This window comes from Planococcus citri, chromosome 4 (genome assembly GCF_950023065.1).
Source record: "Planococcus citri chromosome 4, ihPlaCitr1.1, whole genome shotgun sequence".
Classification (NCBI taxonomy): Eukaryota; Metazoa; Arthropoda; class Insecta; order Hemiptera; family Pseudococcidae; genus Planococcus; species Planococcus citri.
In genome coordinates this window covers 71,732,191-71,750,362 of record NC_088680.1, presented here as the reverse complement: position 1 = coordinate 71,750,362, position 18,172 = coordinate 71,732,191, and the positions used below count along the sequence as shown (strand labels likewise).

The 18,172-nt window shown below is 34.0% G+C and overlaps 1 protein-coding gene and 1 long non-coding RNA gene across 3 annotated transcripts in view; one reads left to right on the top strand and one right to left on the bottom strand.

The window, feature by feature from the left end:
- Nucleotides 1-1,313: 1,313 nt before the first annotated feature.
- The window catches only part of CaMKII (Calcium/calmodulin-dependent protein kinase II), a 69,560-nt gene continuing 52,701 nt past the window's right edge, over nucleotides 1,314-18,172 (bottom strand). Inside the window, exons 5-17 of one of the 2 annotated variants that reach the window (XM_065360195.1) lie at nucleotides 14,213-14,267; nucleotides 12,126-12,264; nucleotides 11,124-11,226; nucleotides 10,953-11,036; nucleotides 10,754-10,848; nucleotides 10,456-10,578; nucleotides 10,290-10,373; nucleotides 8,953-9,013; nucleotides 8,514-8,606; nucleotides 4,710-4,785; nucleotides 4,480-4,574; nucleotides 4,237-4,351; nucleotides 1,314-4,149 (exon numbers count right to left, since the gene is read on the bottom strand). In XM_065360195.1, coding sequence (XP_065216267.1) covers nucleotides 4,008-4,149; nucleotides 4,237-4,351; nucleotides 4,480-4,574; nucleotides 4,710-4,785; nucleotides 8,514-8,606; nucleotides 8,953-9,013; nucleotides 10,290-10,373; nucleotides 10,456-10,578; nucleotides 10,754-10,848; nucleotides 10,953-11,036; nucleotides 11,124-11,226; nucleotides 12,126-12,264; nucleotides 14,213-14,267 — 1,265 coding nt within the window. In that variant the 3' untranslated portion in view covers nucleotides 1,314-4,007. The remainder of the gene's footprint in view (nucleotides 4,150-4,236; nucleotides 4,352-4,479; nucleotides 4,575-4,709; nucleotides 4,786-8,513; nucleotides 8,607-8,952; nucleotides 9,014-10,289; nucleotides 10,374-10,455; nucleotides 10,579-10,753; nucleotides 10,849-10,952; nucleotides 11,037-11,123; nucleotides 11,227-12,125; nucleotides 12,265-14,212; nucleotides 14,268-18,172) is intronic. The other variant, XM_065360196.1, reaches the window with a different exon arrangement.
- The window catches only part of LOC135842648 (uncharacterized), a 102,082-nt gene continuing 97,296 nt past the window's right edge, over nucleotides 13,387-18,172 (top strand). Inside the window, exon 1 of the long non-coding RNA XR_010558164.1 lies at nucleotides 13,387-13,686. This is a non-coding gene — a long non-coding RNA (uncharacterized LOC135842648). The remainder of the gene's footprint in view (nucleotides 13,687-18,172) is intronic.

Genomic DNA, 18,172 nt, shown 5'->3' with positions numbered 1-18,172 from the left:
TTTGAAAATCAATTTTATACTTTTCTTCAACTGTCGCGAGTTTCCCAACATCATAATAATCGTACAATTCCTGAAAACGGTTCGTTTACAATTCCACCATTATTGGTAGAAATAAATTTTTTAGTATTGCTTTAACGATACCAAATCAATAAGAAAACCTCATTCGAATCTTCATTTTATTCAAATACGTACAAATTCGAGCGTAAAAATTTCTCCGTAACTGATACCTAGCAATTTATACCTATTAATTGGTTTCCATAATTGTGGTAATTGGTATTCCTCATTACTGTGCGCATTAGATAACGAAAAAAAAAAAAAAGTTTCATAAATTAAAAACAATAATGTCGATGTCAAACATCCATAAACATAACGTATTTACTAATTCAACTTACGATAGGGTACAGATAAAAATGAAGTTTTTTAAGCCAGTTTTCACCGTGTAACTGGCTGAATGGCGAAAAATTTCGCGTATTCTTAGTGGTAAAAAGCACCGAAAATAAAGAAAGAAACAGAGAGATAGATAGAGAGAAAGAAAGAGAGAGAGAGAGAGAGAATGAAAGAAAAAAATAGATCGAAAAGAATAAAAGGTAGAGAAATCAGAGAGAATTATCATACGCAGTGTTACAAAGCTATATAATCGAGGCAAGATACTTGATATTGTGTGCAGACTAATGAAGAAGTCATCGTCTGTCTGCAAAAGAGATCAAAATTTCTTAATTATGGTACTAAAACTATTAAAATACACAACGATTAGATAAACCCCTAATAAACAAAAAAAATTCAGAAAAACAAAGAATTACAGTAGCACGAATTTTTCGGAAGCAAAACAACGTTGATCAGGTCGTTTTTTTACCAATAGTTTAAAAGGTAAGTAGTCCAATATGAATAAAATTTCAATTACAAAATTAAAATAATACATAATTATTTACAATAAAAGTAAACCCATTTTTTTTTGTAGCATGGTCCCACCTTGGTGTTAAACTTATCGACGCGGAACGGAATTTCTTTATCAAATTGATACTTGATAGTATATTTATAATGATTTGACCGCGAATAAAAATTCCAAAATTATGGTCTCTCGCGCGTACGTACCCTATCAAACTTATATTATGCTAATAAGTTGGACCACACCGTGACGAGTGTTTTTTTTCTTCTATTTTACATGGCAAAATTCCATTCTCAATTTTGTTCTCGAGAATGAAATCATAGGTAAGTATTTATAATCATTAAACGAACACAATTTCAAAAGGATTTATATGTAAATCGTGATCAAAATATCTATACTTTTGTGTTATGTATTTCAAAGCACCGCGTTTCGTATTTCAACTGGAATTTAACCTCTAAAAGTTCAATAGTGATTTTACTGATTTTTTTTTTTTCAAAAAAGCTCAAGTTTTTGGTATAGTTTATTTGGTTCCTTCGCTTTTGTCGCATTTTATCGTACGCAATATTGGAATACAACTTTTTAGCTTCGAAAAAATGAATTTCTTTGTGCTTTATGACGAATTAACGCCCGGTAAAATTTTCTTTTTTTCATCTAAGATGCTGAATTAAACCCAACCTACCTTTTACTTTTACTTTCTTTCTCTGCAAATTAACACGATCACGATGAAAATCCTCGAATTAAACCTGTTTATTGTCATTCGAGAGGTTATTTTGAGTTTGATTTTTCATACTGAGAAATGTAGGTATATTATAGGCCGTTAAACGGTACAAAAAATTGAAGACGCGATTATCATACAAAACAATATACAATGTTTTACGTATTTAATAAAATTCAAAATGTATAATACGACGCAATAATATGCAAATAAATGTTATATAAATTTATAACAAAAAGAAGCAAAAATTTACGTGCAATACCATACAAAAAAAAAAAAAAGTTAAGAAAAAAATTCATCAAACCGAAGGAAATTTTGATAGACAGCGCGGTGTCGAATTATATATGAAAAATAGTTCGTAATAATAACGAACGAGGATATGAAAAATAGAAAATTAACGCTACTAAGTCAATAAACGCGGCTTTGATGAGCCGGAAAAAATGAATAATAAAAAAAAAAAAAACGAATAACAATTATAATAAGTAGAAATAAACGCCACCGAATTCTCGTATGTTCTTGAACGGTTCTAGAGGAGGCGGATAATTCGCGTAGCGGTAAATAAAATCGTAATACTAATTATTAATTAATTAATAAAATAGAACCTGCGACAATTTGGTAAGCAGGTAAGCGTTAGCATGGTAAGGCACCCTATTTTATCTTGGTTTGTAACGGCCATAGTTGAATTCGTTGATAATTACATAAACTGGGACGAGAAGGCCAATTGTGGAATAGGAATAGGAATAAATATTCGAGTTTAAAGTTCGTAAATAGGAACTGTGCTTTTTTGTAGAAAAAAAAAGATTCACACCTGATACTTCTGGCGCATTCTTAAATAAAATCTATAAACGGGTAGGTACATGTTTTTTTTTTTTCAATGAAAGTACTGATCAATTATTTTTGTCTAAAATCATAGCCAACTTAGAGATCTACTTTTAAACGCTATCTTTCTCAAAAATGTAATGATTTCATTTTTTTTTTCCAAGAAACATTTTTGCAAACTGTAACGCGACAAATTCCGACGACATTAAAGCGAATTAATATGACTAGATAAACGAGCAAATACACACATAAAAATATAGCATTCGACGTATTATTTCGAAGTATCGTTTTGGTGGTAATAAGTACTCTGAATACAACACATTGTATAAAGTTGGTGTACAAATCGGGTATGTAGACTTGAGAAAAAAAAGTCGATAAATTAATTCACACCGAGGTATGTTATTTTAAGCTCCGCAGTAGTGTATTTTGCAACACAAGTCTCGAAAATGAACCATTATCTACCGAGTGGTCGCTCACCTTCGACTCATTCGACTAAAAGCATTCGACAAATAGAACGTTTCTGTTCAAACCCCGCATTGTGAGATATTTTTCCGAATACACGATACGAAAGTGTAGAATTTCTTTCGTAGGTATCGTAATTAGGTACGCGATTAATTTAAATTCTACATTTTCGTCGCGCATTCGTAATGAAAAATATCTTACTATAATATGCGAAAGGCAATTGAACGATTTCACCTCCCGAGTAGTGATAAACTATTTTATGACGAGTACTACGAAAATGAAATTAGAAACATTGTTTCCTTTCCACCCTGGAAACGATCAAACGATCAACAATTTTTATTCCATTTCAGGGATAAACAATAATGCTATCGTCGTCTAGCATTTTCGTAGCACTTGTAGAGCAAAATTTCAGAGCCACCGATAGCCTAGTTTATTTGCCCCTGAACACAGAGGAGGGATGCTGATGGACACTTCAGCACTACTGAAACTAGTCTTCTTCGTTCCACCTCTCTACTGAAGGGCAAATGAATAGGCAACCGACAGCTTTCATCGAGATTGTTCTTTAATGTAAAATAATTTTAAAATCTACTCGACCTAACAAATCTACGACGATTTTTTTATTTTATACTTAAAAAGGAAAATCACAAATTCACTTTGAGTCCAAAATGATAAATTCGTAAAAGATGCGTGTCGATCAGTCCGAAAATAATAATCTACGTTTTCAACCAATCCCTCATCTCCGGTATTAATCCAACACCTAGACGTAAATATTTCGTAAATCGAGTCGTTTTAAACGTAAAATTTACATACAGATTCGATAACACACCGCAATATTATTTCATAGTCTATCTTAAAGTAGGTAATACTTTCTACAGCGCAAACTTGGTCGCGCCTTCGCCGTACTTGATAAATAAAATACCGCAGCAAATAAGTGTAAAAAATCACAAGTCACCGTCTAAGTGACAAAATAGGATGCCAATACTTAGGTTTATAAAGGAAGTATTCACAGAAAAAAAAAAAAGAAAAAAAAAGTTTAAAAAATGCAAAACTCAGTTATTGGTATAAACTGATGAACTAATTTAACAAAACTACCTCGAAAAAAAAATAAATAAAGGAAAAAAGAAATTATTTTTGAGAATATAAAACTCCTCCGGATGTGAACACGGATGAATTCGACGATCGATGAAGGTGAACGTTTTGCCATTTAGCGTCTTTTTTGTGCCAAACTCTGGTTTCTTCGCTTTGCATACTGTGCGGTGTTCCTTGCCTGGGAGAAATAGAAAATTTCCATATTAGTATATCTAGGTACGTACGAATCGATCTTAATTATTAGAATGAAATCACATATTCTTACTTGTCTACATATTGAGTTAAACAAATATAAGATATACAGGCAGCTTCATCTCCCAAAAGATGGACATTTGGATTCAAGATGGTGGTATTAATGGCTTTGTAATTTTTACCGACTACTGCAAAACATAACGTTGAAAACAGTATTAGAAAATTTCGTCATTTGTCGACGAATGTTAAAATTCAATAAAACAGAATAAAAATAAGTAGGTAGGTAGCTATGTAGTTAGAACTATAGATTGATTACCGTGATCGAAATAAAATTTATGGAATTCCATTCCTTCGACTAAATTTCCTAATGCTTCCGGTTCGAACGCTGTCAAATGAGGATCACAGATTTTCCTACGCAAAAAAGAAAATAAACATTACAGCTATTGGTTTATCATATTCTGTAACCTCCACAAATATAACTAAATGTTGAGTAGGTCGCAGTACACAACTTATAACGGCAATAAAAATACAAATAAAACGACTCACGTGTATGCTTCGTAATCGCCGGTATTTATGGAGTCGATTAATTGCTCAGTCATCTTAATAATTTCTTGTTTACGAGCTAAAAAAGTTGAAATAACGTTTAATTTTTCATTTTCTCACACACATTCGCTTTGTTTCGAGTGTGTTTTTACAATTTCTATGCTTAAAGTGATGATAGGTGAGAAAAAAGCTCATTCTACGTCACAACAAAAAGAGTTTTCGCAAGCGATAAAACACTTCAGCATGAAAAATGTTGCAATTTTATGCGGCAGAAAGTGCGCCAAGTGCCCAACTTTGAAGCTCCTTCAGCATTTTGCAATTTTGAACGATGCAAACCGTGTTCTCGTCTGTCTTGTTACGTGTACGTAGACCTATCGGTACGGTAGCTCAATTTAGCCCCCTCTACAAAATAGACTGAAGAGGATCAAATAGCGAATACTGAATCTAGAATACCTAAGCAGTTTGCTAGTGCTTCAAAAGTGCATATATAATTTCTGCAGATTTTATTCTTTTGATCACATTTGACGCCGGAGCTGTGTGGTCTTGATCTGTTATCAGTTGAGTAGTGGAAAATTTAGCGTTGCGAATGCGATGATTAGGAGATGAACGTAGGGTAAAGTCACCAGTAGTTGACATGATCCAGTAGTTGACACTTACGTCACAAAAATCGCCATTTTGGTGTCCCTGTGTGATTATTGAAAACACTGATTGCACTAAAAATTAATTCATACCTCGCTTATTATTGGCCGTGAGTTAGGTGATGATTATCAGTCATACTTTTTGCGTTTTATCAACTTTTATTTTCACCACGAAAATTTTGCGAATTTTTTTTGCTGAATTTTAATGGTAAGTGTTTTACAATTATTTTTCTATATCCAACAATTTTGAACATTTTGAGATGGTTATTATACCATTTGAAAGCTAATGAGATACACTTTCTTTCTAACTACTTTTGATTGATTCATAATCACGTCATTTTCATGCTCGATAAGCCGGGTGTCAATTACAGGCGCTAAAAAATGAAAAATTCCAATAATTGACACCATATAAAAAGATGTATTTTCTAATGTTTTTTCACCATTATTTTACCGATTTATTCAAAATAGTCTGATTAAAGTACGAGATGAATATTCAAGAAGCTATAAGTGCTGTAAAGTGAATTAGAAATGACATCTATTTATATGGCGTAAATTATTGGAATTTTTCACATTCTTGAAAATGTGATTCTGATTCAATCAAAAGCAGTTAGAAAGAAAGTGTATCGCATTAGCTTTCAAATGGTATAATAACAACCTCAAAATGTTGAAAATTTTTGGATGAAAATTGTAAAATACTTTGTCAACTACTGGGGTGTCAATTATTGGAATGTCGTGTCAATTACTGGGGTTTTTTGGACACTTTTTGAAATGATCATAAAAATCTCAAAAATCCACTTACGAATGTGAAACACAAATCAAAATGTAAGGAAAACTGTGTTCTTTTAGATGTACTTACCAAAGTTTTCAAAAAAATATCAACTTGAGCCATAGATTGTTTTTTATCAAAAAGTATCAAAAATCTGTTCAACTACTGGCCACTTTACCCTAACCAAAACGAATGAATTTTTATAAATTTCATCTTCATTTCTTCAGAGAAACTATCTAGGTATGGACGTTGTTTGAGGTGGTCAGGAATTTTCACTAACGTATAGGTATTTCATTTTTTCTGAGTAAAGAAGACGAACTTTCGAAATAGGAGTATTTCGAAGAACGTAGGTAAGCGATTCTGCGCTCTATGATCACTGATAACTCCAAAACCGTAAAATTTTAAATTTTAAAATTACATTTTCACTTTTAAAAAAAAAGTTGAAAACTAAAAAATCAAAACTCGGTGTTTTTGTTCAGGAACGATTAAGATTCTAGCGAGAGATACATTTCGAAGTTCTCGACTTTTCAACTTCACTCGAACCATTTTTCAAAAAGGCTTTTTAAATTTAAAAAAAATAAGAACGTCAACGTCTGACATGGGAAATTTTTTTCATAATTGCAGCTTCAGCTTCATTTCATTAGAGCTTTTCGTTCGTTAAATTAAAGCGCAGCGCCGTATCTATCTACCCGCTTAAATAACTTTTAACCTTCGGTAATTCATTTCGAAATAATTAATTAAGCGAGTATAATAATAATAAATCGTAAGCCAACGCAGAACGCAGAATTCATTCGTTGATAGAAGAAAAAACAGCACCGTGCACCGTGTGTACCTATCTAGGTAGGTATGGTAGAAAATAAGAAAAATTGTGTAAACGTGATACCTACATAAGAGGCTTCCTAAACAAATGAAATAATTGAAAAATAATTCGAATAAATTGCGCGCTAAAACGTTCGCATATTTCAAATATACGAGTAGTAGCAAAACGGCTGAGATGGCTGAGATGAGAAAGAAAAAGAACCGAGTAAATTAATCGAAACAGAAGGTAATTTTCCTTCATCTTAGAGGTTCATTCGGTTACCACGAAAAATCATTTCGCGTTTTTCATCCGCGTCTTTAATTAAAAACGGACATCTAATTTACTACGGCATGGCCTCGTGTATAGTTACGAGTAGATAGATATATAGGTAGTGAATAAAATACAGTAAAACCTCATAATAACTTTCGAAGAAAACGAAAACCCGGGAAAAACGAAATTAAATAAAGGTTAGATAACTAGGTATCTGGTGGGAAAAAGGAAAAAAAACGCAAAATTATTTTTGAACGTTATATTGGCAAGAAAAAATAATAAAACAATAAAAATTAGTTTCTCAAAAACAAAAACAAAAAAAAAACAAAACCAAAACAAAACAAAAAAATCAACTTAAAATAAATGATACAATGACGTTGATAAATTGTTAATCGCGATAACATTAAAATTCTCTGTATCGAATTAATCTGAGTTTAGTAGAATATGGCTAATAAAACATCGAGATTCGAGGCAGAAAAAAAAACATCAGGATAGTGTTTGCGTTTTACCATAAATACGGGTGTTGGGTTCAACGACGAATTTCGAAAATCATAAGTCAAGTCATTAAGTACAACGTAAAATCATTCACGATGGCGGATCGGATGGTGTAAGTATATAGTGGAATTAAACGCGAAAAAAAAAGTTTGCGGTTTCAAAGGAGAAATGGAGAATTCGTAACGAGATATAGGTTCTAGGAATGTGTCAGAAGCAGGACGTTAAAATGTGGTTTTACTGCGTTAATACAGCTTAATGAACGTAACACGGTTATGTTATAATACCTCTATTACAGAATATAATAAACACCAAAGGCTACAGCGATAATAGAAGCATACGCTACTAAATCTTTCAAATAATCTAAAGCTTTGATGTTTCGGGTAGGTATATGAAAAATGACGGTAAAAAGGAGAACCGAACTAATTTTCCATATTTCATTTTTCTACACAGGTAGGTACTCGTATGTACAACCACAACAACGTTTAACAAAAAAACACCTCATCAAATTGATACCCTTTTTACGTTGGTAGGTAAAATACGATGATGGTAATGTGTATAAGAAAAGTACAAAGTACGCTAAATATGGACTAAATAGAGGTATGAATTTTTTTTATTCGATAATAATTTTCTTCCATCATCGCACTCTAAAACGTACTGATAGGTAAGTTCCAGTTGATGAGAACTCGAGATTATCCCTATATACTAGTACACGGGTTACTCGGTTATTTTCCACAGAGATCTTTGCGATGAAATCGTGCCAGGCCGTCAAAATGAAATAAAGCGTAAGTGGTTAAGAAAGAAAAAGAAAAAAACAAAAAAGAACAAGGTAATATATTAACCTTTAACATCATCATCATCTAACGTGGTGTTACTGCTGTCTGTAGACTCTTTAACGTGAGATCCATCACCTTTTTTCGTCATTATGCTACGACCTGAATAAACAATACTTTTATATGGTAAACCGTATGAAAGGACTTATTTTAATTTTTAAACAGTGGGATTTGTACAACTGGTAAAGTGTTCAAACTAGCCAACAAACTACACAATTTTTTGTCGAATTCTACTATTCAATTCATTTTTTTTTTTCAATTCAAATCACATACAATAATTTTGCAGTATAGAAAATCTTTTTCAAGATTTCTTACATATTTCGAAAAATTAATTTCTTTTTTTTTCCAAATCAATTCAAACTACATAGGTAACAAAGCTGTTCTACCTACAAACTCGTCGTCAAAAATCTAGAGATTGAACAAAAATTGGCTTTCCAGAGATACTTACCAGGTACATCATACTTACTGGAGAAATTTCTCGTTGCTAACATCGTTGTCAAAATAGCGCCCTGTAATTAAAGAAGAGCACGTTAAACAATTGCCTTGGAAACATCAATCGCAGCGCATAAACAACGTACGAGTACAATACGATGATACCTCTCGAATAAAATGTAGGTACATAATACGCGTATACGTTTACGTTTACGACTACGTACAAAGCTACGAACCATTCATCGTGGTTGAAATTTAAAATTTTTCTATATTACTCGGTTACCGATGTTGCAAAGGTACGTGATAGCACGAAACGTATACACACAGACACAACTTCACCTTCGAAAAACACTCGATGAAATGAACATTTTTATGGCGTAAATTCGTGATGCATACGACACCCCTTTATCTGTACCTATCAACCTTTATTGCGTAAGAAATACTTTATTTTTTACTAGGAAATAGGAGATGATCAATTTTTATTTTTGATAGGCGAACAATTTCATCGTACGAATTACGAAAAATACGATTTTTAAATTCGGAAGCGAGAATAGCCCGATTTTTGTCTGCTAGCGAATCATGAGAACCGGTTTGGGAAACCCTCGACTCGTTCCTAAAGCATTTTAAAATGATTAACGAACAATAGAACTAGTTTACCTTTTGTTTGGATTTCTCGAAAAAAGCTGATTCTTTATTTATTAGTCACCCTGTCGATAAAGGTCGACGTTTCGACATCGAAATTCGAAAGCACTCGTACGAATTTGCAAACCGCTGTCGAAATAATTTTGTTATCTTTATCCGTTCAAACGTAATTACTGTCAATATAAGGACTCGTCTATTAAATTAGACACAGCGTATAATCATCGAGTAAGCTGTATCGATTCGTCGTGTCGTACTAACACTCGAATGTACGTAAAACTACCCAATCATCGGAGATGAATTTTTCATTAATATAGGTACCCGTTGAGAAACCATCGGATAGTTATTGCGGATTGAAAATAACACCCGTATTATTTCGTTACGAGTAGAAAAATATACCTAGTGTGAAAAGAAATCCATCGAACAGAGCTGGATGTAAAACTATCAGTACACGAATGAAACTCTGAATAGCCATTCGTGATTCGATATTTTCAAAATAGCTAAATCACTGGACCTAATCAAGAAGAACTCGCAACGAAGAGGCAAAAAGCACGAAATTTCATCAGCGCTGATGGCTGATCAGCAAATAATACAAATATACAGCTAGAGATTGATAATCTAACGCCTTATAGAATGACCTTCAAGATAACCTACCAACTCACGCGTTAGGTTAATTTTTTTGCTACTTTGCAAACAACCACATCTTTACCTCACCTTTAATTTACGCCTAGCGTTGAATTTCTTCAAGCAATCCACTGTCTCTTGTCTGTGAACGACAGATGCAACACGTTCACGTTGCTGAAATAATAATAAAAAAAAAAGAATTAGAAACGAAACCGAATGAGAAAATGTTGACTTTTTGACAGATGAAAATAATTACGCAGATCCATGGGTGTTTTAAAGCTTCGAATGCGGTAATACGTTTCGATGGATTAACGGTTAACATTTGATTGATTAAATTTTTCGCTTCTGGCGTAACGGTATCCCATTCTGGTGAAGGATACTGCGAAATTAATGCGCCGAATTAATTCGTGAAAACTTTCGTACGATAAAAATAATACGAGTACAGAAAAATTGAAGCGAGAAGGATGAAAAAAGATACAAATAGGAAGGTACGCAAGAATTAAACTGTTATCGCGGAGAAAAATTGCTCGCATACGGAAATAGGAAACTCTTACATCATAAGCGCCAGCTTTGATTTGAGCATAAAGTCTATGCTGATCTTCATCCCAAAATGGCGGGTAACCAACTAGTAAAATGTATAAAATTACACCTAAAAAAAAAACAAAAAAACAAACGAGACGAGAAAAATTCGATTAATGAGAATAAAGTGGCGATGGTTCTATCGTAAAATCGTACACACCAATCGAAACTCACCACATGCCCAAATATCTACGGGTTTTCCATAAGGTTCTTTTTTTAAAACTTCAGGCGAAAGGTAACCAGGAGTGCCAGCAAAACCTGCGAAACATTATCGAAATGTAATTTTTTTCTGAACGATTAGCTATGCTATACATAATAAAAATAACTCGGCTTCGAAATAATTACCAAACCACGCTTGCTGTTCATTCTGTACTTCGATAGCGAGACCAAAATCGGCTAATTTAACTGCGGCGCCCTTAGCTTTACTCGCTAGCAATAAATTTTCAGGCTGAAAAAAGAAAATGCTTCGAGTAAAAAAAAAGCGATTGAATTTTTCTACAACATAATGCATTTTCTAGCAGTTGTAAGGGGTTTTAAAAGGTACAAAGTTGAAGTGTAATAACAAAAGAAACAAACGTACCTAATATGAGAAATACAAATTCAATGTTTTATACAAAATGAAGCTTTTCAATTTTCACGAGAAACTTATCGCACGTTTTTCTTCACAAAGCTCGTTATTATATTTTGTTGTTTGAATTTTGCCAAGTAAATTTTTACGCCAACTTATAACATTTTATAAGTAGAACGACTATGTTCGTATATACCTATATAGTATAGTACTCATTTTCCATACTTTTTGTTTTCGATTTAAGAAAAAAATACATAAGCGCGCGCTTGCGATAGAAAATTGATTTTTAAAAATAACGTCTCGTTAAAGATGTACCTAGACCTACTGAAAGCAAAATGATGACTAGATAATTTGAAAAGTGAATCCGTTCTTGGCACATTCTCACGTCAAGGACGTTCAGTCATCTAAACGATACCTTTACTTTTTCCTAATTCGTCAACGAACTCATTAATAATGTAACGTCGCACGAAAATAAGCTACGTTCGCGTAGTAATGACGATACTCCCGAAAGAATTTGCCAACTATACTTCCTGGTTTATTTTTCTCCAATGAATTTATCAATTTTTCACCAATGTCGGCTAATTTTCCTCTAAATATTTGGCTATAGGATGCGTGTAGATAAAGATATGAATCTTTCGAAAGTTTAGTTAGTTATTTCTAGGTTTTTTCGAACGCTTTCGCAACACTAGCGATAGAGTGTTGTTGTAGGTCTAGGTACCCATTACAACACATTAGCTTACATGAATTGGTACAGAAAGAGGGATGACTGATGAGCTTACTTTCAAGTCTCTGTGTACTACTCCGTTGTGATGACAGTGATTTACACTTTCGAGAATTTGCTGTATGCAATGGGAGGCATCTGCCTCACTATAAAATTCTCTAGCTACGATATCTTCAAACAATTCTCCTCCGGTGACTCTGTAAGAAATGAAAATAAATTGATTAAAAGGATTACAAAAAAAACTCGATGCCTACTGAATGTTATCACTGAAAGTGAAACTGTAGGATCTTCGTAGTGTTTTTCAAAACTATCAATAACATAAGTCATAAATTATACTAATTATCGTAATATTGCAATACTATCACTATCAGTTCACCGGAATATTGGATCACATTCAGCTTGTACAATGTACAAATTATGATGACACACCGTTCAATTTTGCATTTCAAAATTCAAATTAGAGATTTGAAATTTTAATCTGATGAGTGATAATTTGACAAAACGAGCAGGTATACTTCACTTTCATTTCACTTAATTTCGTTTTCATCATCGCCGGACAAGTTATTTTCATTTCGCTACCATTTAGTATTCTCTTCTTTTTGTTTTTGAATCAAGAGAAACATAAAATTTGAATAAATTTGGTCTTAATTAATTACTTTTCACTTATCAAGTCGTCATTCTTCTAATCAAAATTCCACCAGGAAAAAAAAAACAAAAAAACACTTCTTATTTTTTTAAAGCTCTTTAATACAAGTATGGAAATAGATTATACTCTTAAGAAAGTCATAGGATTTTACGTAAGTTTTACGTACTGCGCAGTGCGCGAGCAAGCATCAAATCAGCTGTTCACGTACAACGTTGCACCCCATTGTTTGCTCCACCCACCTCCACCGCGTGACGACACCAACCTGCCATGCGCAGTACGCAACACATACGTAAAATGCTATGACTTTCTTAAGAGCATACTCTATTTCCATACTTGTATTAAAGAGCTTTATATTTTTTTAAAGCGATCATTGTTGCCAAGACAAAAACTGAAAAACTTCCGTCAAAAAATTTTTCATCACTACATTTTTTGAAAATCATCTAATTCATCAGCGATTTGAAGAAAAGAAGAAATTTATGCTCAGATAAACAATTACTTTCACAAAATGTGCTCAGCTGAGACATAATTAAAAATTTTTCACCAAAAATAATGACACGAAACCAGAATTTTTTCAGCAATTTTCATTTTCACTGATTAACAAAAATTTTGCAACCCCCAACAAAGAACAAACCAAATTCGGCGATCTGGCAACAGCGCATATGCAGCACAAGTTGCGCCTTTTTGATACACGCTTTCTCAGTTTGCAGTTTCGTTGTTTTACTTTTCGATTGAGGAATGAATTAGTGTTCGCGTTTCTTTGATTTAGAAAAATGTCTTGCGAATGTGATGTTAGAAAGATGTAGTTTTTGAAAATGCAATGTGAATTCGCGTCGTGTTTGTTAGATGATTGAATTTGAGCGCTCGTGTCGAGTTTTCGTTCGGTAATCCGCGTCAAAATTTCTACCCACCGAGTCGAATATTGGAGTTCGAGTGATTCCAACTACGTCGAAGAATCAATCTCAGCCAGTGTACTGTAAGTACTACATCCACTCATTCGCATGAATTACCATGATATGATACTTGATTACTTATATCCCAAGAGGACTGAAATATGTCTCAACTGACTGGTGTCAGTACGTATCAACTTTTACACGAAGGTTTCCACAATGGTGTCAGTATCCGTATTACCGTATAGTTCTGAATAAATACTGACTACTGTAGAAACCTCACAGTAGTTTTAGTCCTGTTGGGATAATCGCCATCCATACAGCGTGCTCAGAAACAAATTAAGCACGAGCTAAGAGCACGAGCAGACAAAACACCTCCGAAAGGAAATTTCGTATTGTAATTTACGTGAGTTGGTCACAGTGGCTGACAACAACAAACACGTCTGATTGGCGTATGAACGTGTTGTTTGTGGTTGAATCAATCACACGCGACTACGTGTTACTGTTCGATGTTGCCAACCTATATTTTTCATTACGAAATTTCCTACGAGGCTGTTCGTAAAGTAATGATAATGATAAAGCCGGATAAAGCAAACAAAACGTGAAACTTACAAATCAAACACCAAATAATGAAAGTTTTCTTCTTGTATGCTGTCATGCAGTCTGACTGAAAAAAACAAAAGCAAACACACGCGATGTCATTAAAATGATATCTTAGCTACGCAATAAGTTCGTCGTAGTATAATTAACTCTAAAAGTAAAATTTCATTTTTTAATCCATTTCAAAAAAAATGTATCTGGTCAAAGACTTAATCTTCTAAACAAAGAGCTTTTTGAAATTTCATACGGTACGTTGAAAAAGTCCGCTGTTATTCTTTTTTTTTAATAGCGCTACAAATAACCGAGTGGAATTTAATTTTGCGAGTTTGAAAAGTCCTAAAAATTTACTTTCAACTTTTAACTGCTTCGTAGTTACATTTACTTGGCCCGTAAAAGTTCGTATTTAAATAGCTATTCGTAAAATGACAAAAGTTTGTTCGAGTCGTACCAAATCAAAGGTTACTAAATTCCGAAAAATAATGCGAATAATTATTCGAGTAATCCCCAGTATAGCTCGAGCAATGAAAAAAAAAGTCTGCTCGTTTATACTTAGTTGATGGTATTTTATTATTTTTGTTTCGCATGTATGTAGTATGCTTATGTACGTACTTGATTGATCTACGAAAGTTTATAACGCGATATTATGATTCCCATAAATTTTTCATTACATCATTATGAAAAAAAACACACCCTTTTTGTGTTTGTAAAATTTCAATCGTGTTTTTAGTCCTAATCGCACGTGTGTATGAACTGGACAAGATAGTACGTGTTTAGTATCTGTTGATTTACGAGCTAAAAACCGGTTGAAGCTGAAACCAGAGACACTATTTTCTATTTAGATAATACCTAGTCCAGTACAAACATGTAAACAAACCACATTTCGACGATATGCATGCAATGTGGCATGACTAAGAAGGGCCACAAAACGAATTTTTCGAGTATTAGGAGTATTTACCAAATCCCATAAGAGAGACGTAGGGATGTTAAAAGGGAGGTTCGGCAACTCATTTTTCAAAATTTGGGTATCTGGCCATTCTCGGGGTTATTTTTGTGTAATCCAACCTCGCCAAGTTCATTACTTTCAAGATTCGAGGAGGAGGAGTGCCTCAAATGTGAGATTTTTCAGCTGAGAATTTTGTCTTTTTTCTCGAAAATATTTCAAAAATGCAGTCCTTCGACTTATGTGACTGACCTTTTTTCGAACAAGATTTTCGGTCGCGCCTCTCATGACACTTGCTTAGAAGATCCGAGAGGGGAGGGGGCGAGGGGGTGAGAAGTGACATATTTTCAAGATTTTGGTGTCAATTTCATGGTTTTTCAAGCACACGCAGCAAAACATGGCCAAGAGAAGTTTTAATATTGTTAATTTTTGAATAGTACGCGTTGAAAACAGTAAATTAAGATTTAGAGGAACTTCCTACATCCCTTTTGCTCTTGCAAAGGGGAGAGGGGAGGGGATGCCATTCAATCAATATATAATCATACCATTTTTGTTGTTGTTAAATGATCGCATATTACTTTCTGTATCTATTAAAACTCCCGATGTCCTTGTACTTGAATCCGTCATTAATTATTTTTGTCAAATTCAGAGGGGGGTGAAGTTGTGGAGGGGAAGGATGAAGTTTTGACATTGATCCAATATGCATATCGAAATCATAGTTTTTGAGGACGCTGGCTTCGAATATGTAGTCGATTTTACAATTTGAGCGAATGGGGTGGAAGGGGTTGCGGAGGGAGGGATGAAGAGGTATGAAATTTTGATGAAAAATCAATATATGTACCTTAAAGGACACTGGGTTCGAAAATTTTTCCGATTTCAGCTAATCCATCCCCAATCCCCATTCTCCCTCGATAGACCCCATTCTATCCCAAAACTTGCAATACTACATGCGAAACGTGTAAATTTTTATTGAATTTTACGAAGTATGCGAGCTGAGCTCTAAAACAATTATATATGAATTTCATCAACGTAATTCTAGAGTAGAGTTGCGTATTCGGGTAAAATTTAATTTTCATTCGGCCACTCTGTGAACGAGAGCCGATACAAGTCAGCCTGCAAAGCTTAGCCGTAAAATACGTGAACAGTTTTACAAATTATTCGCCCCTATTTGAACGCGATTTAATTATCAATATCAAACATCGCCAGATAGATACATATGTGTATTGAGTTTCAGTACTGCAGAATCTGATCCTATTGCGAGGAAAATTTCCCATGTCGGGAGGTGATTGGTTAATTTTTTGAATTGGCAGCGTTCACATTGGAAATAATTACGAATCGTGTAGCTAGGTGTACTGTAGGCACCTTTCTATACAGATACAAAAGCTTTCGTAAACCACGTTAAAAAATTATTCCGAAGCAATTGTCAAGTAAAATTACCAGCGTAGAAAAGATAGCTGGGGTTGTTTTGTCTTGTCTGATTTAACGAGGTGAAAATTTTACGCCTGTTTTACGAATTGGCTGATAGTAAACTGCCAGAATGATTGATCCCGTAACTTTGGAATAACTTTTACCTACGCTGTTATCTTTATTCGCGCCTAGCTCGACGCAACGATATCATTCTCTTCGTGAAGAGTTTGGCAGTCGTTGCGTATTCGTAGTCGTATATATTGTACAAAAAGTTTGACGTGAAAAACTTACATTGGGGAGGTTATTAGCGAAAAGCATGAAAATTATTAGTTATCAAACCTAGTGTACGCGTAATCGCGTACCTACCTGATCGACTTGACGATGTACTAGTATATTAGCTATGTAGTATCTCATTCAAGGTTACGCCAAATGAGAAGGGAAAAAATTCTCATGTTTTATTTTGGGGGTATTTTGACATGCAAAAGCCAATTATTTTTGATACGTGGAGATAGTAATCCTGTTATCGATTCACGTGCCATGTGGCATGTAGCAATAATTTGTGTAGGTAATTCTTACCTACTTAATACGATTGTAAAAATTTTTTGAGAATTTTTTACCGCTTTCACTCCCTAGTCGTTGTGTTGGTTTAATGGTTTTTATGAAGATAATATAACGATCCAAACTCAAAGTCAAGTCGCACAGGGTAGCCTCCTCTCTTGTTCTCAAAAATTGAGGGAAAAAATGAATTTGAAGATTGAGTTTCGTCCATTTTTTTATTAGAAAAGCGTTATCAAGAAATAAGGATTTCGACCATAAATGTAAAATTTTCAAAAAAAAAAAAATATTGAGACTTAAATTTCTGGATTTCTTTATCCAACTTTGGTGGGCTATATAGTCCGGCATATGACAATAGGAGTAATTGCACCCCCCCCCGGCAATCCTCCTGGACAACTTTCTTCTTAAAGGGGACATCCTAAGGAACATTTTAAAGCAAACTTGCCCAAAAAAAAAGTTGGCCTTACTTACAAAATGGCGGCCATTTTGATTGACAGGTTAGCCGAAATCGAAGATTTCGCTTTCCAACATAGGACTTGCACGAAATTTTTCAAACCTTACAAAGGTAGATCGAAAGATCATACAAAAATACATCACCTGTCAAAATTTCAAGTGCTAAAGTGCGTTTTTCGATTCTTGGTGAATTTTTGAAAATCCAATTTAGGCCAAAAATGAGGGAAAATATCAAAATTTCACCAAATTGACCGAGAAAGCTGAAATTTGGGATATACCCTATTTTCGACATGCCAAATCGATTGGAAACGGTTTCAACCCGTTTTGCGCATTTCTGGAGCCTCCAGCAGATTTTTAAAACTCGAAATTCCCACAAAATTCCATCAAATTGGAGTTGTAAAGCTGAAATTTATTCTAAAAACTAATTTCAATACCTTTGGAGCCTCCAGCGACTTTTTGAAAATTCCTGAAGCGTCCAGCAGATTTTTGAAACTTCAGATTTTCACAAAATGTCATCAAATGGTGATGGAAACCTGAAATTTACTCTACACTCCAATTTTAACACCCTCTGAAGACGACTTCAGGTGGGTTCAAGTCATTTTAGAGCCTCCAGCGAC